Source organism: Chrysemys picta, chromosome 1, assembly GCF_011386835.1.
Source record: "Chrysemys picta bellii isolate R12L10 chromosome 1, ASM1138683v2, whole genome shotgun sequence".
Classification (NCBI taxonomy): Eukaryota; Metazoa; Chordata; order Testudines; family Emydidae; genus Chrysemys; species Chrysemys picta.
In genome coordinates this window covers 29,271,751-29,296,395 of record NC_088791.1, presented here as the reverse complement: position 1 = coordinate 29,296,395, position 24,645 = coordinate 29,271,751, and the positions used below count along the sequence as shown (strand labels likewise).

General features: G+C 39.2%; 1 protein-coding gene across 1 annotated transcript in view; it reads left to right on the top strand.

The window, feature by feature from the left end:
* Nucleotides 1–24,645, top strand: part of COG5 (component of oligomeric golgi complex 5) — a 302,348-nt gene that overhangs the window by 219,647 nt on the left and 58,056 nt on the right. The window contains exons 11-14 of the mRNA XM_005292354.4: nt 10,369–10,450; nt 13,119–13,323; nt 14,796–14,957; nt 16,651–16,750. Of these exons, the coding sequence (XP_005292411.2) occupies nt 10,369–10,450; nt 13,119–13,323; nt 14,796–14,957; nt 16,651–16,750 (549 nt within the window). The remainder of the gene's footprint in view (nt 1–10,368; nt 10,451–13,118; nt 13,324–14,795; nt 14,958–16,650; nt 16,751–24,645) is intronic.

Sequence of the window (24,645 nt, the reverse complement as noted above, 5' to 3'; positions counted from 1 at the left end):
CAGAGAGGGAAGTATCTTGTGGAATGTGGATGTACTTATTGTTGTTTCAGTTTCCACACCAGGGGAAAGCCTTGGACTAAGCTGACCCCATGGGGGGGGGGGGAGGAGACGGCTGGATGGACGAGAGGAAGAGGCCCAAGGAGGACAGTCTTAAACAGCCTTGGTTGCCAAACTACTGGTAGCCCAAAGGGCTCTGGGTCAGAGTCCAGTGGAATGGGAGGGCCTGGGCTCCCCTTCCCACAACCCCCTTGGCAGTCAGAAGTTGCAGCCGTGAGCACTAGGACACGCTCCCCCAGAGAAGACTGTTACAGGTGTGGAAAAAACAAACACCCTGAGTGACATAAATTTCACCAGCATAAGTGGTAGTGTGCACAATGCTATGTCGGCGGGAGACATAGCTACTGCTGCTCGTTAGGGGTGGTTTAATTATGTCGACGGGAGAGCTCTTTTTAATCAGCATAGAGTGGCTACATGAAAGATCTTGTAGCAGTGCAGCTGCATCACTACAGTTGTGCCGCTGTAAGATCTCAAGTGTAGATATAGCCTAAGTATATCCTAGTAAATGTCCAGATTATGGCTCCTATGAGGCTCAGCCATGCTGGGCAGTAAGATGAATTACCACTGTCTGAGGGACAGTGCCAGGAGGCATTATTCTTCACTGATGTAGCATTCTTTGTTCGTCTGGGAAGAACGAGTTAATGTGGAGGAAGATGCACAATAATATTGTCTGGACACAAGGGTAATACCAAGGCAGTAATTTTCAAGGCAACATGTGAAATCAAAGTATAAGAGATGGAAAAAGCCTTTATGGTAATAGCTAATTATAACCCCAATTTAATGACGCAAGTAAGCACATGCTTAATTTAAAGTATCTGAGAAATACTGTTGAAGTCCATGGGACTATGCACATGCTTAAAGTTAAGGATGTGCTTTTGTGGTGTGTGATTGTTTGTATCCCAGTCATAGACCAGGAACTTATTGTGCTAGGTGCTATACAAACACAGAACAAAAAGACAGTCCCCACCCTGGAGAGGTTACACTCTTAAGTATAAGACAAAAAACAACAGTTTGATACAGACAGATGGGGGAGTACAGGTGAACAATGAGACAGTAGTGCTTTGCTGAATCATGACCCATACCAGAAAGTTACAGTATACTTGAGGGTACAGAGACCTCCTTTTACAGTCATCTTCTGCCATCAGATGTGTGGATGCAAGACCCATGCTAGTTACTCCAAAGTATTTGAGATCAGAATTTGTCCCATACTATATATTATGTTTCTTGGCCTAAACATAACCAATGTTGTTCCCACCATGCCCCAGCTTTTTCTGTGTAATGTGTGTGCTAATGTAAACTGTGTTGTTGAGAAAAGACCCAATCCTGCAACCCCCTACTCATGCAGAGTCCCATTGGCTTCAGTGCATGAGTAAGGAATACTCATTCGAGGAAAGTTTGTGAGACTGAGTCTAATTTATAAATTGTGTAAGAGGGAGAAAAATGCAGTGGTAGGGAATGGGGTGAAACTGGAATCTAATTTCTGATAATTTTCCTTGGACTTTACATGATGAAATAGAAGAGAATGTAGACCTCTAAGAATAACATTTACAAAAATGCCTATGTCCCATTTTCAGAAGTAATTTAGTAGTCTGGGGCTATGTCTACACTACAGCTTATGTCGGCATAACTTACGTTGCTCAAGAATGTGAATAAAGCATCCCCCTGAGCGACATAAGTTACACTGACATAAGCACCGGTGTGGACAGCACTAAGTTGGCAGGAGAGCTGGAGTAGTTTAGCCGATGGGAGAGCTCTCTCCCGTTGGTTTAGAGCAGCTACATTAGAGAGCTTACAGCAGCGGCAACTGCAGCACTGTAAGTTCTCTAGTGTAGTGGTAGCCTACGTGTCATTTAAAGGTACTTTTATAATTAGTCAATCCTGACTGACTGTGCACTGGGCCAATCCAAGGCAGTTGGAGAGTTCCTCTAATTTATGTTGCTTGCCAGTGACTCCAGTTGTCCCACAATTAGGGATTGTCAAGATGCAGAGAAGCATTGGTTATGCCTTTTACACTGACTACCAGAGTTACATAGGAGCCACTAAATTGATCCAGTACCACTGGAGGATCCTCCTGTGCTGGGATGACCCTCCCCTGGCCAGCTATGCCTGCACTAGAGTTTCTTGGCACCAGTGGTGGTGTGTAAAGTAGCCACTGTATAGATGAAGGTTACAGTCAGTGTTTTTATATTCAGAATACAGTAACTTTTCAATATATAGAATTGGTTTGGCATATTCCAAAACATTTATGGAATTAATAACGCATTCTTTTCAGAATAGTCTATAAAACAAAAGTAATAAATACTGTGGGGTCAATCCTAATCTCATAAAGGTTTATTTCAGTAGTATTTTTCTCATTCACTCTGGTGTTATATTAGAATCAGGCAGAGTGTATACAGTATAGTTCATGGTAAACCTTCCACAATATTGCTTATGCAGGAATTACTTGTTTAATGAATGCATATACAGTTCTCTGACAATGTATAGCTCTTCAGTTGATAGGAATAAGGCTTTGAAAGTTTGATTCAGATATGTCCCATAATGAGAAATATATGAATACACCTCTACCTCGATATAACGCTGTCCTCGGGAGCCAAAAAAACCTTACCGCGTTATAGGTGAAACCGCGTCATATCGAACTTGCTTTGATCCACCGGAGTGTGCAGTCCCCCCTCCCCCCGGAGCACTGCTTTACTGCGTTATATCCGAATTCATGTTATATCGGCTTGCGTTATATTGGGGTAGAGGTGTATGTTGACCTGAATATTACTATCCCTGAATTTTAGATGCCATTAAATACAGTTAAAGTTCTTTTTGTAAAAAGAAAATAATAGATTGCATGAAAAGGGGAACTGCACTGTATTATATGCATTAATGCAATGATTTACTTCTTGGAGACTATATTACTTAAGGAATTTGACAAATCATGCAGTGTTCATGTAAGCCAGTTGTACACCAGCCAATGGTAATTTAATCAGACCTCTTAATTTACAGAGATTCATGTGTTCCCTGCATTTTTAAAACCTACTCATTGGGCAAAGAAAAGAAAAGAAATTGACAGAATGGTGACCTTCTTCCAGGTTTGCTGGTTAAGAGATAGGAAACTGATGGGAAATGATTGCCACGGAGCTGAAGATAATCGGATGCAGTCCATTACTCATCTTGTCAGCTGCTTCTACTACAGGGATTGTATCACAAGATGTTAATCTGTCTGTGACTAGATTTCAAAGCAAGCATTAGGGTTTTTTTCTGGTGTATGTAGTTTAACTTTCTCCACTCATGTATAATTTTCAACAAAGAAAGAAATGGAATCCTGGTTTCTAAATTTCAGTGTATAAATTAATTAAAAATATTAACATCTGTGTTCTGGAATGGATTTTATGTTAGAAAACCTATAATGATACACTGTAGACAGTTCATTTCATTGTAGAAGTTGTTCTTTGTAATCTAATGAAGCTGATTCTGTATGTGTCTTGAGTAATGGTTTTTTATAGTTTTGGCTTGGATTGTCCCTCCAAGATCTATTTGCATATCTCCTCCTTCCACAGCTCTGTCTTCCATAGCTAATGTGGTCAGAACCACTCTGCTCCCACGCACTATTATTTTCCTCTTATAAAAAGAACCTTAACTGTGTGCTTAGTGGTATGTAAAATTCAGGCCTGGCAATGTTCAGGTTGACATATGCTGTAGGAAGACACATTGCCAGGAGTGTAGTTTAACTAGGCCATAACTTTATTAAGTAACACATCTGGGAAACACTCTGGCAATAACTTATCCCATGCAGGTCGCCCCTCCTTTGTAATCCATTCCACCTGGAGGAGGGCTGTCCTCAGTCCCACCTCTCCACATCTTTAACCTGGTCCCATTGGTGGGACCCCACTGCCTTCCCCCTGTACAAAGGTTGAGTGTTTGAGGAAAAGGGATTATCTCCTTGCCCTGTCAGACAGAAGCCCCAACCCAGTTCCCCACCTTTTTAGGAAACGACTTTGCAGCACTCAGAAGGGAATGCCAAGGTTATAGTTATTAGTGCTCTGTCTCTTTAAGGATTGGAGATCTGTTGAGGAGGTCAAAAGGGACAGCGCTGGGGAGCAAGTGTAGTTGCAGCAGCAGGAGAGTTTGGCATGTGCTGCAGAGAGACTCAGATGCAGTGAGGCCTGTGCAAGTTGTGTGTGTTTGATTGTTCGGATACTACTTTCAAGAAAATTCCACATTTAAACTAGTGCCTGCTCTGGGAGTGTAACCTCTTCTCCTGTTTGCGCTTCAATTCTAGTTTGTCAGGGAACCGGACCCTCTATTGAGCAAGCACCTGCTCTGGGCACCTGCCAATTTGCAACAACACAAATTTTAAAACCTAACCTACCCTCTGGGGGCCTGGGCTGCTGAGAGGAAGGAAGAAAACCATACAACACCCAAGCCAAATCTGGCAGTGAGGGAAAAATTCTTTCCCAGTCCAAAAAGGCTACTAGCATGATGACCACAGCAAGGCCCCAAACCCCAATCCTACTTTTAATGCCAGTTACCAAGGAGCAGTGGGGATGGGGGTGTTCTTCCCAACTGCAGGGTGTGTGGGAGCCAATAAGCTTAAATTGTACACTTTTGTTCTGCCAAGGAGCCCCTCTCATCAAACCCAACGCATGAGGAAGTTGACTGCCCACAAGTGGGGGGATGAAAAAAGGCAGGGAGAGGCTATCCTTAAAGGGGCCCACGGTTGTCTTTCTCTTGCTGACCTAGAAAAAGCCTTCCCACTTCTGAGTCATGCCCAATTTGTGGAGTTGGTTACTTTCTAAAAGATTAAAAAATGATAATCTATTTAAATAATACATATGAATTGTCTCTGTGATCCGTAACTGTATGTTACTCTTTTAAAGAAAATAACTTTTGATTAAAAATGCAGCATTCTGAATGAAATGCATTCAGACAAATTGTTTCTTAAACTTATTTTTAGAAAAATATTTGCATGTCCATTAACTCCTTACCTGAATAATTGTATTATATAGTCTTTTTCTAAGCTACTGAATTAATAATTTAATTTTTTTCCTTTGATTTCACTCATTTAAAAAAGAAAAGCAGTAAGACACAAACAAGTAGGTAAGAAAACAATATTGTAAGAAAAGAAATTGTAGATTTTTGGTAAAACAAAAATTAAATGGTTTCTGAATGCTTGTGTCATTGAAGATCTTGTGGCACTTCTTGCACAAGTTGGAGAATTTGTGATGTCTTGTCCAGATACCAGTTTTGATAACTACAGTCTGCCCACTTCAATACCCCCTGCAGTTTGAGTAGGATACACTGTTCTCTAGTTTGTGCCATAAACTGCTGTATAGTTCTCTATGTACTTTTAATCAGTTGCTATATTTCATTTCATTTCAGTGTTGGATTTAGTGATACGCTATATCTTATACAGTAGAGCCTCAGAGTTATGAACACCTTGGGAATGGAGGTTATTCGTCACTCTGAACAAAACATTGTTTTTTTTCCCCAAAAAGTTAAAACAGCTTTAGAAGTTTACTATGCAGAAGAAAAATGCTGCTCTTAGTCATCTTAATTTAAATGAAACAAGCACAAAAACAGTTTCCTTACCTTGTCGCATCTTTTTTTTTTTTTAAACTTCCCCTTTATTTTTTTAGTAGTTTAAATTTAACACAGCACTGTACTGTACAATATTTGCTTTATTTTTTTTTGGTCTCTGCTGCCTGATTGCATACTTTCGGTTCCAAAGGAAGTGTGTTGTTGACCAGTCAGTTCGTAACTCTGAGGTTCTACTGTATTATGGAAGCCTGGTAGTGACTCCATAGTTAGGTTTGTGTTCTAAAATGGTCCTATAATGGGCATACATTTCTGTTTTTTTTCTAAATGTAGGTGTGAAATCAGTGTAAAATTTTGGACACAGTATTATGCCCTTTGGATTCTCTATGTAGATTTTTCCTCAGTTTCTCTTCCTATATTTTTAATAGGATGCCATTCAATTTTGGTATCTTAGGTAAAAACCTCATTTGCTACATAGCCGTGATTCATTCCATGAGCACCATACATCCCCTGCGTAAGGCAGAGGGACACAACAGGAAGAAATGGAAGCTGGTGGCTCTATGCCTGATTGGTATACTGTTGGCTGTTGTGCAAATGACAGCACCAAAATATCTATATCTATATCTAAAAATGTTATTTCAGCCTAGGATTTACCAAGCTGAATCGGACAATAGGATCTTGTGGGACTACCTCTAACATTGCACTGGCTTGTCTTTCTCCAACCCCACTCAATCTGTGGCCCCTCAGCTGAGAAAGCCAGCAAAAGATACTGAGCTTGATAAGTGCATGGAGGGGATGGCATGATGAGATTGCCTACAACGGCATCTAGCTGATCTATGACTGCTAGCAGAAAATATCTCCAATGGCTGGTGATGGGACACTAGATGGGGAGGGCTCTGAGTTACTACATAGAATTCTTTCCCAAGTGTCTGGCTGGTGGATCTTGCACACATGCTCAGGGTCTAACTGATCGCCATATTTGGGGTCAGGAAGGAATTTTCCCCCGCGTCAGATTGGCAGAGATCCTTCCTCTACAGCATGGGGCATGCTTGCAGGTTTAAACTAGTATAAATGATGGATTTTCTGTAACTTAAAATCTTTAAATCATGATTTGAGGACTTCAGTAACTCACCCAGAGATTAAGAGTCTATTGAGGAGTGGTTGGGTGAGGGTCTGTGGACTGCAGTACAGAGGAGGTCAGACTAGATGATGATGGTCCCTTCTGACTTTAAAGTCTATAAGTCTATGTGGTGGTCACTGCGGTAAAAAGAAGCCATTTTAAAGTAATTTTTATTCACTTAGACTAAGAATTGAATTAACAAACTTCATTGTCAATCTTTTTCCAATTTAGGATTGAGAATTTTAAAGCTAATTAATTTACTGTATCAGTGGTGGTGAAAGACCATTATTTTAAAACAGTTTGCATATGGTAAATATAAAACTGTGAAACGAGGAAGTAAATAGTTTGACATTTATACTTTTGTACCAAATTAAAACACACCAAAGACATTTTTATACATTACAGCTTTTGAATTATTACTTAATATTAACGGTCATCTTTGCTTGCTAGAGAAAAGGGGACTAAACATTTTACAAAAATGCAAACATAAGTATCAAGTAAGTTGCTTAATTTATATACATAAAAGTCCTTCCTGTTGAGCAGAACAGACAAAACAAATGAAGGCTCCCAAACATAGTCATATCCATATCTGAGAATTGCAATATCTGTTCAAGAATTTATTTTCTTAATGCTGAATTATGAGCTGACTACCGACCCACACTGGGCAACATGGATGAATAAGACACATCCTTATTCCTCTCTGTGGGCTACCTGCATCACCAGTCTGTGCAGAGGGGAGGAAGCAACCGTTATAGAGCTGCTACTCCCTCTCCCGAGTAGATGGGTTGGGAGTGGGTAGACCCTGGAATCCACCCCACTTATGCACGGGCTAACACAGGTGAGCTGGCATGGAGGAGCAGGTAAAAAATATACATATATATGGAGATATACCTATCTCATAGAGCTGGAAGCAACCCTGAAAGGTCATTGAGTCCAGCCCCCTGCTTTCACTAGCAGGACCAAGTACTGATTTTGCCCCAGATCCCTAAGTGGTCCCCTTCAAGGATTGGGCTCACAACCCTGGGTTTAGTAGGCCAATGCTCAAACCACTGAGCTATCCCTCCCCCACGCTGGTAAGCTGTGTCACATATGTGACAGGAGCATCTCGCTGCCCCTTGGAGCGCAAAGGAAACAGAAACTGAATTTTGAATGTCTGATTCTGATTCTGAAGAAGTGCAACTGTGCATAGCCTCTTATTCAAGGCTCATGGTAACTCCACTATGTAGCCCTTTGGTGTCTAACTCTATTATAAAAACACGTAAATGGGACTTCTTGATGATTTTTAGAATTGTCCATTATACAGTTACTGTAGATTGTTTGCAAGGTACAGCGTGTGATATCTTTATCTATTGTTGTATTATTTATAGTTACAACAATTTATGTACAATAAATAAATCAGCACCCCTTGTGTTTGCATGATGAAATTATGCAGTTGCATAATTGTTCATTTTTCAAAAAAAGTCACATAATTTTGTTCCCAACTCTAAGCTGCTTCTTCAGATGCTTGTCTATATGCATTACAGTCTTGGCGGATTCTTTTGGCCTGCAGTATCTGTTGGAGCCATGCATGTGCCCTGGAGGTATGCCTACACAGTAACTAGACACCCACGGCTGGCCCGTGCCAGCCAACTTGGGCTCATGGGGGTTGGCCTGCCCAGCTATTTCATTGCTGTATAGACTTCTGGGCTTGGGCTGGAGCCTGGACTTTATGACCCCGCAAGGTAGGAGGGTCGCAGATCTCAGCTCCAGTCCAAGCTCAGTAGTCTATACAGCAATGAAACAGCTCCGTATCCAGAGCCCTGTGAGCCTGAGTCGGCTGACACGGGCCAGCCCTGCGTTTTTCTTGGCTGTGTAGACATACCCATAGTGTCCTCGTGCCTCCCACCAAAGTCATAAAGGATGGAGTCACCCATCCACCCTTCAGTTCCTTTTTACTGCCTGTGCCTGCGAAGTGGAACTCAGGGCTTCTCTCTACATGGAGCTATTTAGGAATAGCTGGCTTTAAATTCAGACCCTGCCTTAATCCAAATTAACTGTGAAGAGCAAATAAGCCCTTACGGACTGTCCAAGCTTCTCACTCACTGTATGATTTCCTTTTTTTGTGTAAATAGTTGTGAATACCTGTAGATAGTTACTTATTTAGGGCACAACTACACTAGAGAGTTTACAGTGGCACAGCTGCACCGATGCAACTTTGCTGCTGTGAGCTCTCTAATGTAGCCACTCTAAGCCAACAGGAGAGAGCTCTCCAGTCAGTTTACCTACTCCAGCCCCCGCGAGTGGCAGAAGCTGTGTTGGCAGGGGAAGCTCTTCCACTGACCTAGTGCTTTCCACAACGATGCTTATGTCGGTGTAACTTCCGTCACTCCAGGTTGTGATTTATATATCTCCCCGAGCGACATAAGTTATGCCAAAATAAGATGTAATGTAACCATACCCTTAGTCTTCACTCATCACTTCTTTCATAGTGTGTCATTTTTTCCTTAAAAATGTTTTTTCTCTGAGACTTTTCTGATACTGGGTCAAGCCTTTATGGGAGAATAAAGAACCCCAGGTTTTAAACGCTGTCTTCCTTGTGAGGCTGTATTGCCCCTTAATATGGGGCACACCAGGTATTTGGTAAAAGGCATGTTCCTGAGAGATATGCCATTTGCAAGAGAACACGCAAGGTGAAAGAGGCTTACTTGAAGTTGTCTTTGCTGGAGAGATCCTGGAATGATCGGGACTGAAAATCCTGAATTGTCTTCTTCACAAAGTGCTCCTGTCTGTTCTTCCGCTCGTAATTCTGAGGGTCATATCTCTCAGAAATCCTCCTCTGTGACTGATAAAACGCCTGGGATCAGTGGATGAAAGGAGTGCTGTTCCCCTCAGTTCCAGGTCATCTTTGCCAGGTTCTAGCTCTAAAATGTAGAAATCCTCTCATTCTGACATAGACAAGGATGGCCCAAGAAAGGTCCCTCTGGCACCCACTCAGGCACCAGGTACCATGTCCCAGTACCAGCTCATTCAGAGCTTCATGTATCACCTGGTATTGACACTTTGGCACGAAAGCTCCAGGTATTGATCACTTCAGAACCGATGCCTGCTTCCCCTCCTTGTCTGCCTTGCTGGCAGTAGCTGGGCACACCACTATCCCCTCCTGGCAACAAATCCTGCTGGTGAGGGGACTGTAGGTTTCACTGTAAACTCTTAGTTTGAATTATCATATGGGAACCCTTGGAAATTATACCAGAGTGATCATACTTCAGAAGCTTTAGTATGGACAGATCTCTGCTTCACAAGGAGAGAGGGGGAATAGCTCTCTCGTTCCCATTAGGTTCTGGACTATTTCTGCCCTCCCTCGCCCCTGTCCCTAGAAGACCCATTACCAGCAAGAAGTGCATTGAGAGGAGACCTCCAAAACCCAGGGAAAAGGCTGCATTTGAGGGCTGCATTTATTTTTGTTTGCTAACAGTAGTTAGCCCCTGCCTACTGATGACCATAATGTTTATATTTTGCAGCTTTTTGTATATTGTGTACTAAAAAATAAATACAAAGTAGAAGTTTATTAAAACACTTGGGATGGCCAGGGAATCTTTTTCTGGCAAATGCACTATGATGTAATATATGCAGTTTTTATGCCTATGACATATTTTGAACTTTTCTTCTCTTTTTTTCCCCCCGCCCAGGAAGGCCAGTCAGATATTTTGTACACATTTTGGACTGCAGTAACTCAGACTCTTTCCTCTCAATTTCAGATAGCAACAGACTGTAAGTGTTGTATTTAACATGTGTGATTTGTGATGTCTTCTAGAGTTGGTCTGAAAATATGTCAATTCAATAAACCTTTGCTTGTAATTTCCAGCTATCAGATCTGCAGCTGTGGTTTCTCCTGTTACTCTTCATACATATATTTTCATAACTGAGGATAGATGTATTTATGATCATCACACTTTTCCCCTGACTTTTATTGTGCATTTAGGAAGATATGTACTTTGCTTTATTTAACATTCCTCATCCAATATAAAAATATCCTTTTTTTGGCAATGGCATGGTGGAGGGGGGAAATTTGTGGAATAACGGATTATAATTCCAGAGGCCAAAAGTGAATAGGTCAGCCAAAACCATAAACATTAACCTAATTAAAAGAGCAAATATTTTATTATTGTGCTCTTGGATGCTGAGCAATCTTGAAAATCTGGCCACTTGCATTATGCACCTAAAGCAAAGCTGAGCTTTTTTGTAAATCTTGGTGAGGTATTCTGAATACACATGCAAAATATGCTGTACAAATATCATGCTAAATCAAGGAAGAGTCATAAACATTGTTGCCAGTAAATAACAGTGCAGCATGCAACTGGCTGAATTGTCAAAGTTAAGTACTTGGGATGCAGTCACAAAAATACCCTTTACACTCATGTGAAGTTTGAAAATCCCCAATCTTGGTACTGTACATACGAATGAGGTGCAACATGCATATGCTTATCTCTGTGGGCTCAGTCGTTATGATATCCCTTTAAAAAACTGGGCCTACGATGTTCTATAGCAGTATTATTAATTTGAGGAAGTAGCTGCTTGGTTTCTGTTCAGGAGTTGCTAAGTAACTTGGTGATTCCTGAAGGAAATTTATTCAACTATATTAAAAACTGTTTTGTTTTATAGATTGTCTTATATGTTACCTTTAACACAGGTACCTAGGTTCATATGATCCAGCAAATATAGGAGTCTCATGTGCTTAAACTTAAGCATATGCATAAGTGTTTGCAGGATAGGGCCTAAGACTGTAAAACCGTGACAGCAAGAGGCACAATTTTTATTTCAACATTGAGGTAACTTTTCTATCCTGTCAGCAATTTAGAACACAGTTATTAATCAAAACACCACTGTTTTGCTACTTACACTCGTTAGTTATTTTTAAATAAAAGTTTGGTGAAAGCAGGATGTTTATGCTGCAAATGCTGTTCTGTTTTTTTCAGTATATGTGAGTTTTCAGGCAATGATGCATGCAATATGTAGTCAATTTTGGTTTTTTTACATATTTTTGTTTACAGAAAACTGCATATTTAACATTGAAAAGTGCAAAGAACTCCAAAAGTCTTGAATATTTTTTTTAAACTAAAGGCAGAAGCACTTTTCACCAAAGTGTTTTTAAAAAGAAGAATGGCTTTTAAAGCAGCATGTGAAATAAAACGGGACAGCAAAAAACCCATACATTTTTAGGGGAAACCAAGGCCAAACAAATTTCTTGACTTCTGCCCCCAGGGATAGGAGATGTTTAGTAACTTGTAATAGTCAGCTATGTTTTTTTACTTTTGTATGTGTAGAGTAGGGGCTAGATCTTGATCCCACTGACATAAATCATAAAACTCATGTTTGCGTCAGTGGGAGCAAGACTGGGCCATTAGGCGTAGAGAAGAAAATAAATGTGTGACAAAGTATAAACAATAAAAGAATAACAGTCCAGCACCTATTTTTGTGCTGTGGGGAAAAATTATTACAGACATCAGCTCACCACAATGAAATATCCAATTACTATGGAAATAAAAAATATGGACCTTACAATGGTTAAAATGAAAAATGTATATGAGTAAAAAGAATGGTTCAGATGGTGAAGTGTAAAGGTGCGAATGGATGAACTGAAGCATATGTTCAGACCCTGAAGGCCACCATATTAAAGGGCCAATTTTCTACTCACCTAAAACATGATGGTGGAATCCCTAAAGTCAGGTGGTGTCAGAGCACAGATATCATCAACCTTTTTTTAAACCGTTCTAAATTTGTTTCACTTTCCACTTTTTGTGGCATGATTTCCAGGGCTGAAAATAACACAGCTCGTGTTATCATTCTTTATTTGACAAACGTGCAGTTGTTTTTTAATCGTCTTTAAAAAAAAAGTAGCATGTGTAAAAGCAGAACACTTCAGATATTTAAATCTGAAGAGCTTCTCCCACCAGATTGTAACAATAACTTTAAGGTTTGTTAAAGATTTGGGCCTACTTCAAGTTATCTGTGTCCCTTTAAATATGTGCCTTGAAAATGAAACAAAAGTATAGATTTTTCCATTGCAAAACTATCATTGAAAAATGCTTTAGATATAAACAACCTAGCATACTGTTGCGCTTGATAAATAGTAACAGTAATAAAATAATAATTTGGTCATGAAATGCCGTATAACAAAGCTGGGATGGTTATTGTACAAGGCAAGGTTTTTATGTTCAAGGTTCAGATTGTGCAGGGATGCATTACAGTGTTTTAGACACTTTTATATTTGTCACTTGCATATACTGTGATAGTGATATTAATTGTAGATATAGTAATACTTCAGTTTTATTGTATAGGAATGTACCAATTTAAGTGCTAAGATCCATGTTATTTATTTTTATCAAAGAGGCTAGTTTGGAAGATCATAATGAATGCTGTTTATTGTTTTGTTTTACAGCTTCTGTGTTTTTGAAGCAAGCTTTTGAAGGAGAATACCCTAAATTACTGAGACTTTATAATGACTTGTGGAAGCGCCTACAACAATACAGTCAAAATATTCAAAGAAATTTTAATGCAAGTGGAAATACAGATCTCTTTGCTGAACTGCAACAGATGGAAGAAGATACACATGACATTTTCATGCAAAAGAAACAGGATTATGAGTATGTTTAGCACAAACTGCTGTATCCGACGAGATAACTATACAATCCTAGCGCCATAGGGCTTGTCTGCATGGTGCAGCAAAACACACTGGAGGGCTGTGATATGTAAAGTGTTCTAACGTGTTGTGCTCTAACTGTCCCATGTAGACCCTGCTGGCATACTTTAAAAGGTGCCTGTGCACATAAACTAGGCACCTTTCAGAGTGCGCCAGCAGAGTCTACTTGGGGCAGTTAAAGTGCAACACGTTAGAGCATTTTACCAATCACACTCCTCTAATGCACTTTGCCGGCACCCATCCTGCAACAAGGGAGTTTTTTTAGACAAGAACTCAGGGTTTTTCAGCTTCACAAAGCAGGAAATCCCCTGCAGGAGAGCTAGAATTTTAAGGGCTTTTTCAGCAGTCTTTCTATCAAATGGGGTGTGTGTGTGTGTTTGTTTTAAATAAAATGAAGACACATTAAGGTTCATGTTTTTGATCTGTGTCAGTACTTTGTAGCTAGTTTTGTCTTTACATCTGTGTATAGCTGTAGACAGCAAATAGGAATTATTAAAAGTCACCATTTGCCTATCTGGTGCAAATGCAATTACTGTAGTGTCTTCCTGTATTTTGTGGTACCACAATCACTACAGAGTGGCAGATACTCAGTTCCTAATGATTTTCACCATATCTGTTTTATATTCTAGAATGTACATGATTTTCCTGTTAAATATGGAGAAGATTAGGTTTGACACTGGTGAATAAATCTATTATGATTTATGAGCAAAAGGATAAATATGTCGGATAAGATTTTTAAAAGTGCTGTGCATGTGCATAACTATACTCCGATTGAAGTCAATGGGAGTTTTGCCATTGGCTTCAGTGAAAGCCAGAAAAGTCAGTGCCAAACCCTTTTGAAAATCCCACCCTACACATTTGTCCTATCGTTCCTAAGTATAAAAGTCATAATTCCCCTGGTAGAGTTTACATAGTAGCTACTATTGAATCATTTTCACTAACAGGAATTGTAATGATGGAAGTATATTAAATGTAGTTTTAAAATTTAATATTGAAGCCAGCACAAAAATGGTCGTTTCTCCCTGGTGTTTTATACAGGTAGCTCCACGTGAGAGGAGAATTTTTTAGCATATTCTGGGTGGGGCTCAGGCCATCTGTTATGAGATATGTGATGTCAAACAAAGGCTCTGATCCCACTTTTGGAACACTTTCCTAATGTTGTATATCTCAAGAATAACGTGATTTAGGTACACCAAAGTTGTTTCATACAACAGGCCTCAGGGGGAGCTAGTGCACAGGGAGGCTATGTAGGGAGGCTAACTGAACAGTTATTTTCTTCAATGGAAAAAATAACTCCTGGGCAGTACATATAGTTCTGGCTCCTACAGAGTTTATAAGCTCCAGAGGAGTCCCAGCCTCAACTTGCTACTATATATTTCAACTTTAGAAAATGATAATGCTGTTTTATGCCCACAGTTCAGAAAAAGCCTTGAAAGACTCATTGCAATCTTATGAAGCTGCTTATTTGTCAAAGTCATTATCTCGACTCTTTGACCCCATCAACCTTGTATTTCCCCCTGGGGGTCGGAATCCTCCTTCCACTGATGAACTTGACAGCATCATTAAAACTATAGCAAGGTAAGTGGTTGTAATATATTGCAACATGTAATCTGCACCATGTCTTTTTATTTTCTACATTAAAATTTTGGAAATGAAGCTTCATTAACAGTAAATGTTTGATTCCCCTTTAATTATAGAAGTTATTAGCACTGAAATTAAATCAGGGTTCATCTTTTGAATTTTGTTGTGCAGGAGTAATTCTGAAATATTCATATGGGGTCTGCTCTCTGCAAGCATGCACATAAGTAATGTTATTCACATGATTGTGCTTAAAATGCAGTAAAAAAGAGACATTTTAAATCTAGTGTAAATGTGTTACAACTACATTATTCTGAATGTATCAAAGGGAAGATGATATTTGCTTGGCTATAAACTAAATCTCCGATTAAAACAATCTGTTGCATAAAAAATGAAATGACAAGAATAGTAGATGAAGAGGAATATCCCAGTTAGAAAAAGTAAACTGAAATGTTTAAATCACAAATGGAACATTTTCATTAATCCCTGATTTCAGTGTTTTAGTCTATTTAGCAAGGACTGGTCCAAACACTAGCATGAATAGATAGCATTCTATGTAATTTACTGGATGTGTTAATATTGTGAAAAATGTTGAACTCTTACAGCTCTTGTTGACTTCAGTGGGAATTACAGGTGCTCATCTCATTTTAGGGTTTGGACCAGTCATACTCAGACTTCAGTGGTTCAGGAGCCAAATTAGCAATCAACATTACCCAAAAGAGCCACAGTAAACCACACAGTGTTTTAATATAATGTGCTGCAAAGAGCCACTTGCGGCTCCCAAGCCTCTGAGTCGGTATTGCTGGTTTGGACTGTACTGCACATATTTATGGGCCCTGATGCCCCATCTTGCAGAGGAAGTAGGGGAACTTCACAAAGGGCAGGAAAACTGAGTTGTCTAGCTAGTGAAGTTTAGCGCCCTGTGAAGTTCTCTAGGGGTGAGGCTTCCCAATTTTGTGAATCCTAACATCTCCCTCAGCACTTGGAGGATTACCTCTGGCAGCATGACCCATAGGAGGATAATGCTGCTTGGATAGCTATCTCTATTCTTGTCCGCAAATTTCTGCAGAGCGCCTTGTAGATGGAGCCCTACCTAGCAGATGGATGTCTGTGGGGTTCTGGGAACGTGAGGGAAATAGTGCTGAGGAGTTAGCACTCATCCTCCTGACAGGGATTCCCCAGGGAGTGATTTGGACCATAATTTCTTGTTGTTTTCTTCAGTTTGTTGCCGTCCATCTATTTTGGGGTCCCTTGTACTGCATATTGTGCTTACAATAAAGCCTATTAGTTGTGACAAACAAAGCACCTTGGAATCTCTGCATAGTTTACTCCCTAGCCTCATCGGTGAATGACTCTGTGCTTGCCTCTACCAAATTCTGCTTGCCAAGCAATGCATTGAAGTCAATACTTTGAACCCAAGGGGAATAATATCATTTTAGCATACACGCTGCAGTACCAAGTTTACTCACTGTGAGTTCTTTCTTAGCATCAGAATAGGAAGTGATACACTCAGCTCATAAAATTCCTGAATAGATTTGTTAAACAGTAAATTGAACCATTGTGCCTCATAGAATTTTGGTTGTATATACTATTCTCCTCGAAGTTGACATGCCATATTACTAGTTATTAATAGTTAATTTGTTACAATTTGGACTATTTAGTTTTAATTAATATCTATCACCTTTGTTTCTAGTGAGCTAAATGTGGCTGCTGTGGACCCAAACCTCAGTTTAGCTGTTTCAAAAAATGTGGCAAAGACCATACAACTATATGGTGTAAAGTCTGAGCAGCTTGTAAGTCATTTTTCAATTTCTAAAGAATGTTGTTTTTAAAGATATGATGTTTTCTTTTTGTCACAGATTTATTAAAATAACAGCACCGGAATCCTAGTACATAAAACTATTGAATACACTTTCCATTGTATTGAATGCATTTTGAGTTAAATTCTGCTCTTGGGTACACCCATGGAGACCCACTGACTGCAGTGGGATTTGTGTGTATGTAAGTCAAAGCAGAACTTGCCCTGTTGACTATAAACTGAAATTTCAGGATTTTAGTTGTTTTGCAGTGGAATTAAAATAATTAAAATTTAGTGTAATAGCTACTAACGCTTGATGGTCTGTCTGTTATATAATACCTCTTATTTGTTATATTCAAATCCTAGTACATGCAAATAAAGATTTCAGTTTGGGACCCTTATTTGGATCAAAATTCGGGCATATTTTTCACATATGTGTATTTAAATGGTGCTCAGTTTTGAGCTTGTTTACTGTCATGTCACACATTCCTGACCATTTGCCACGCACTGCTACCTAGCGTGAAATTGAACAGAACAGTAGAGCAGCAAGAAACCAACATTTGGAAGTATAGTGATTGGAATTGTAATAGGAACCATTTTGCTTTTTTAAATATATGTACAATTTCCCCATGATTTCTGATGTCAGTGTTTTCATACTTTTGTTGCGAACATCAGTTTAAATTTTAAAAAACCTTCTTCCTGCAATAGGAAAACTTTTATACACAATGTAAGTGGCTGTTTTGGTTATTTACATGTGTTAATGAGGTATTTTCTTAAACAGCTGTAGTTCTGAAGGCAGGATCAGATTTCACTGAAATTCAAGTACTGCACTATAATGTTCATTCAGTGATAGAAACTTGGTAGTGGATGCCTGCTGATACTGTTACACAACAATTTACTATAAAATAGCTCTGCTATTGGGGTTCTGTTTACCTTCAGGCATGTACTGTACTTGAATGGGCTGTAAAAAATTGAAAAGTATTGGTAAATATTTTGGTTGCCAAGTGACAATTTCTACTGAATGCTTTACATCAGGGTTTCCCAAAGTGTGGGCTGGGCAACCTCAAGGAGAGTGAAGAGGCATGGTAGGGGAGAGGTCCATGGCAGGTCATGCAGAAAATCTAACATTTTGAAAATAATTAATACACTTAAATGGTTTTTTAAATTGATACACAACATAAAGCCCTGTAATGGGGCCTCCCTTTAAAGCCACTGTGTTCTGATTTTATAACTCCAGCTAGATTGTCAGTGCATATTAGTGCAAGAAGTAGGTTGCTATAGCCTCTGCAAATAAAACAGCAAACTTGTACCTATGTATGTGTGCCTGGATTTAACTGTTACAATACAGCACACGCCATATTAACAATATCACTTACTGATATAGTTGGTGTTGGTCCTGATTTGAGTAGGGGATTGGACTAGATGACCTCCTGAGTTCTCTTCCAACCCTAATATTCTATGATTCGATGTACAACACAAAATACCTATGCCCACATCACTGATCTGGACACCAGACATGTCAGCTGCAAACGGGCACTGTGCCTCCCCTGACAATATTTCATGCCGCCCAGTCTTCGTTGGAGCTCATTTCTGACTGAGTTATTCAGAAAATGGATCATTTTGTGCCTAGTAAAGCAGCATGTTGTTCCAAAGACAACTCAGAGGGAAAAAAAGAAAATGCAAAAGTATGCTAATATGTGGCTTTGCATCAATTAGTTTGAAACCAGACTGTGTTCTGAAGTGCTAGGTGAGAGAGCATGAAGCCTTCAACTTTGTTGCTATATCTTGCAACCGAGCATTCATCATGGGAAGATAAATCCGAGGAGTTTTAGGGGAACAAACTGGAAACCTTGAAAAATCAAGAGATCTGATTTACTCAGACTGGCAATGTGAGAGAATACTTATGTCCGTCGGGCCTATTTTCTAGTATTTCTACAAACCATGCAATACTGTAAATTGTATACTATACAACTACAGAAAAATCTTATTTTTGCCTACTCAATATTCATATTATCAAAACTTCTAGGACCTGAAGCAGCTACCAAATGGCAAATAGTGCCTCTGTCAAATAACACTGATTCACTTCATGCTAGAATTATGGCTGAGAATGTCTGAAAGCAACAGATTTCCAAACCCAAGAAAAGTGACTACTTAGCATTTCAACTTGATGAGTTATCTGAGGTGCTGCACAGCTTCTAGTGTGTGTGAAGTGTGTTTCTGATGGTTCTATTGAAAATTTGCTCTTTTGCAAAGGTGCATTAGAACTAGAGCCGTGTGAACGGTGGAAATTCTGTTTTATAAAGGATTTTGAAATATGGTTTCATTCCCAATTGAAACAAACCCCAAAAATGTCAACATTCTTCAAAAGAAAATTCAGGAAAAAAAATGTTTTGGATTGATCATAACATTTTGTTTCAATTTTGACTTAATTTTATGTTGTTATAGATATGAGAGAAAGTAGGTGGCCAGAACTGAGTATCATATTCCTGGTGAAGGTGTAATGTTTCTCTGTCCATGCTCTATACATTCTGATGTTTTGTTTGCTTTTTTTAACACAACTGCTGCTCACTGAACAGAGTTTTTTAATTAAGCTTCTCTCTCACTAGCAAATGTGAAAAATCGGGATAGGGGTGGGGGCTAATAGGCACTTATATAAGACAAAGCCCTGAATATCCGGACTCTCTCTATAAAATTGGGTCACCCTGTCTCTCATTGATGCTCTGAGTTTGTACATTTAGTTTAGAAACCAGCAATGCATGTAGCTAATTCAGATTTTGGTGCATTTGTCAACACTGCATTTCATCTGCCATTGTGTTGCCCATTCACCGTCTCTCTGAAGTTCCTAACCGTTCTTTTATTAGTAATAGTAGCTGTATCTAATTTTGATTACCTAAAATTTTTTGTCTGCTGATCACTCTTTTCCAGATCATTAATAAATATATGAAACAGTACCTAGCATGAATCTAGTATAGAACCTTTGCACTCCCAGTGTTACCCTTTTGCCATGTTGAAAATTGACCCTTTTAGTCTTGCGCTTAGTTTTCTGTTTTATAGCCAATTTCTAATCCATGACACCAGATGGCTACTTAATTTCCTTAATAGCCTTTTGTGAAGGACTTTGGAAAAGACTTTTTGAAAGACTAAATAAGTTGTCAACTGGTTTGCCTTTATTAACTATTACATTGGCCTGCTATTAGATTAAAAAGGCATGATTTTTTCTTTATAGAGGCCATGCTGGCTTCTCTTACTCTCTGTCAAGGGGGTGTCCAACCTAAGGCCCGTGGGCTGTACACAGCCCACCACCACAAGAGCATTTCATAAGGCCTGTGACCTGCTTCAACACAGTATACTAACGGCCAGTTCATTAGCATTTTGTTGTCATGTTTATATCATTTTAGTTTACACACATGTGTAAACAGACAATATTGTACATAGAAACAACTTAGCTAAATGCATACGAAACAAGCTGAACTTAAAATATAAATCAATTCAGGTGACTTTAAATCTTATTAAAATATGTAGAATCTGTTTGGCCCACACAATGTTGTGCTTAGATTTATGTGGCCCTCCTGTGTAAAAAGGTGGGGCACCAGTGCTCTATCGGGTCCTTCATGAAGCAATTAAAGGAGTGAACTTCACTAAATTCTTGACTCTTTGCATTGTTCTGTGTTGACATGGGTTTCCTTCACGAGCAATTCCTTGTGAGATGTCTCACATGAATTAAGAGCAGAAGTACAGATTAATTAATTGACTCTGAATTAAGAGCAGAAGTACAGATTTCCACAGTGATCATCCATCTTCACTTGCTAATACCTTTTGATATAATTCATGTTGGGCAGCACACTTAGTCAGCCTGGCTGACATTATTGGGTACTAAAATGATCTGAACTCTTCTCTCCAGAGCTGGAAATAGGAATTTTCTGTTTGTGCACAATAGAGTAGGAAAGTTAATCAGAAAATCTGGTAGTTGTATTTCCTGAGCACAGAGAGGAAACTTTTAGTCATTTCCTGTTGTTTTAGACTTCAAGGAACTGAGGAGCTGGTTAGCAACCATCAGGGACTCATAAATCTGTATCACAGGGAATTTCAGAACCACCTATGGAATTACTTCTTGCAGACCCACAGAAGGGAAAGAGGTGACTCACCAACCTCTTCATAAGATGCTGTAGAGTTGGCAGCAATAACTGCACTTTTCTAAGACACAGTGACAGGCCTCTCCAGCGACATGTCGCTGCCATGACTTTCTCTAGCCAGGAACTTAGCTTTTGGCTCTCTCTGAAGGAAGAGGAAAACCCAGCTTTAGGAGCAGAAGCCTTGAAAGTTCTCATCCCACTTTGTCCTTAACTCTCTGCAAGTAGGGTGACCAGACAGCAAATGTGAAAAATCTGGACAAGGGGTGAGGGGTAATAGGAGTCTATATAAGGAAAAGATCCAAAAACCGGGACAGTCCCTATGAAATCGGGACATCTGGTCATCCTATCTGAAAGTCAGGTTTCTCTTTGCTGGTTGTGAAAAAATGAAAGTGTCACAATCACCTGTTGATTGAAAGTGAAGCAGAAGTGTATTTCCTCAGTTCGACCTCCCGGGGCACAATTTTCACCAACAAGTCTGCTTATCTACTGCACTGAATTTTGAATGTATTTAAAATGTTGCAATTCCTTTATAATTAAAGTTCCTTTTTGGTAACATAATTATGTGTTTTGGTCTGATTGCAGTTAGACATGTTTCTTGTGTTCATGGTTAGAACTAGAGGTCTTGGGGAGAGAGGGTAGTGAAACATTTGTCCCTGAAAAGGACAAAAGCTTTGTACGTTTGGGAAACCCTGGTCTAAATTCATACCGTTGTCAGTATACATGTTAGATAATGCAGAAAAGTAAATCCCAAGAGCCAAAGATTTTTATAGAAATTAGATCGAAAAGACCTGTTGGGTTATCTTGTCTATCCCCTTCCCCAGTGCAGGATTGTTGCCTAGAGTATTTATAGATTCTTTTCCCCCCCATTCTTTCTTCATTTTGAGTGATGATTTCAGTTAGTTCACAGTGTGTGAGTGGTAATGTAAGTACTGTATGTTCTTTTACTTCGGTGCTATTTCTGTTCAGCTGTGCATGTGGGTGGATTAAAATACACTAACACACCCACCCATTGCACATAGATAAAATGTGTTGTACTGTGAGCATAAAAATTCAGTTGCCTAGAGAAGATGTGGTTCTCATGCTTTTTGAACCCAGGGACCTCTTTCAATTCCCCTCTCCCCCCCAAAGTCACAATCAACCTGTCAGACACTGGTATTAATTCAAATCAGAATCCCACTGCTACCCCTTCTATCTTGCTGTCAATGCTATGGAGGCTCTGGCTTGCTGCCTTCCCCCTGCACAAGACTTAACCGTCAGGTACAAATTGCCCTGCTGTCTTTTGACCAATGAACAAATAAAATAATATGCAGAGGCAGAGTTGTAAAAATCAACTCACCCACTTGATTTTCTTGGCAGGTGGAGAGAATTATGCTATCAACTTCTGCAGGATCTAATTTCTCTTATGCATCTCACTTAAAGGATTGGCAAAATGTGTCTGTCTTGTCTATGGCAAGGCTGTGCAATAAAACGGTTCTGTGCTGTTGCTCTGATGTTAGTGCATGTCTTTTAACTCTGTTAGTTAAGAATCTGTGAAGCAATAAAACCTTGTGACTGCTTCACTTGCTTCAGGACTTCACTTGCTATCATAGCCAATGCCCAAATGTGGGACACAATGTGTGTCAAAGAAAGGCCCAGAATGAGGGGTACAAACAAATTATTCATGTGGGAAACCTAAAATGCTGTGGGATTCCATCCTTCAGTATAAAATTCGTTCTGTAACCTCAGTTTAGTAGTTCTTTATTTCTGGTGTAAATGGTAAATGTGAGGGAGATGCCAAGTTTCTGTGGAACATATATAATATTGGAACTAAAAGCAACATCACTCAAAATGAGGGATATTTCAGAGGTATGCTCCCTGCATGTAACTTTCCTTCTGTAGCCCATGTCAGCCATAAGTGACTGAGCCACAGTTTTCAACCAACATATCTAACACCATTGCATAGTTGAGACCCAGGACAGAGCACAGGTTATACACTCTGGGGTGTTGATGAGTACTTGGCAACTCAAAATCTTGTTGGATTGATAGCATGGGTACCTGGAATAGTAAGTCTGTTACATTGGTTTCCTTAATCCAACACATTTTTATGCCAATATGGTTGACGTAGCATTGGATGCTAGTGCACCCTAATGCCTCCTTTAATTTAATGTCCTATTTTTAGTGAGTTTAATATCCAGATGGACAGATATTCCTCAGCTATCTGTCTATCATATAAGATATTTTTAGAGTGCCCATCACTGTAGTATCTCAACACCAAATACATTTTTTAAAATTAACAAGAATATATAATTCAAAGTCAATTTCACTATTGCTGTTCTTGAATGAAGTCTTCATTTACCCACATAACAGGTATGGCTCAGTGTATTTTCCTGCCATTGCACTTCAATATTGCTCCAGAGAGACCAGCTCTTGGAGTGAGGAGTATATCTTGTCTCAAAGTCCTTCTGTCACTGGTCTCCTTACTGAGGCTGCCAATAAGATTGCCAGTTTAAGAAACACATTGTGGTGGTTTTACTAAGTGGATTCAAATGTGGTCTTTAATATTGTTGCAACTGATTAAGCCCTTGCTGCTAGTAACAGCGATTTGTTTTCAATTTCCCATTTTTTAACAGGTATGCAGCATTAACACCTTGTTCTTAAATGTCTTTGACCTACTGGCCAGCATTCAGAACTGGTCGTAACGAATTATTTTCTTCCTTTAAGCTTGAGGAGGATATGGACAGAAAATATCATCTCATCTTTTAAATTTACTGCAAAAAAGCTGATCTTGTCTCAAAGTATGGTCAAAAAACCAGAAAGTAATTACTGAGCATCAATGTAGAAGCCACCTTCCTGCATATCCACCCATCCATCGTCAGAAACTTTTGTGATAATTAGCATCTTATTCTTCATCTCAGTCTTGAGTATTTTTTCAGTTTATCTTGAGTCAAATAGTTGGTAGTCACAAGGTGTGGCATATGCCTCTAGTTAATGTAGTTTAGAAAGTTCTCATTCTTTGCTAATTATGGCTTCATTTATCTTCCAGGGAGGGTGAGAGCCAATAAAATGGCTTCTGTTATTCCTTTTTGTTTAAATTTTTTAAACGTAATCTAGAATGATCACTGCTTTTACTTATTGTGTAAATATCATTTCATAGAAGAGATTGAGGGAAGAAAATGCTAAAAAGCCAATGTGGAATGCAAAAATAACAATTACTTCAGCTTAAACTCTGAACCGAGAAAGCAACGCCATCTTTAAATGGAATTTCACAGTGTCATTTGTATAGGAAAAAGTGTGTGACATGTTAAATCAAGGGAATGAAGAGGTAAATATGTGCAGTGGATTATTTTGTTCACAGCCCAGAATGCAAGAAGTATTCATACAGAATCTACAATGATGAAAGAACCGTGACTGACCCAGAGTTTGTAATGGAAGATTGTGGCTCAGCCACTAAGATTATTAAGGAGAGCAAAAATGTAAAAGGAAAGTGTGATTTTTAAAAAGAAAATGTTGAGAATAAAAAACACCCTGGTGCAAGTGATTGACTTTCAGACTATTCAATTATGTAGTTTCTTAGAACACAGGGTATTTGTAAATTCGTGGAAATAAGAGCTTTTTTGAACCCTTAACTCTGAGTTCAGTCAGGATTTTGCTGTTTAGGAAGATATAGGGCGGAAAGTGTCTAGCTTAATAGGTACTCCCTGTTACTTCCCCCTTTTCTGTCAAACAGTTTGAGAGAGAGAGGAAAAAAAACAAACTAACAAGACTAGTGAAACTGAAA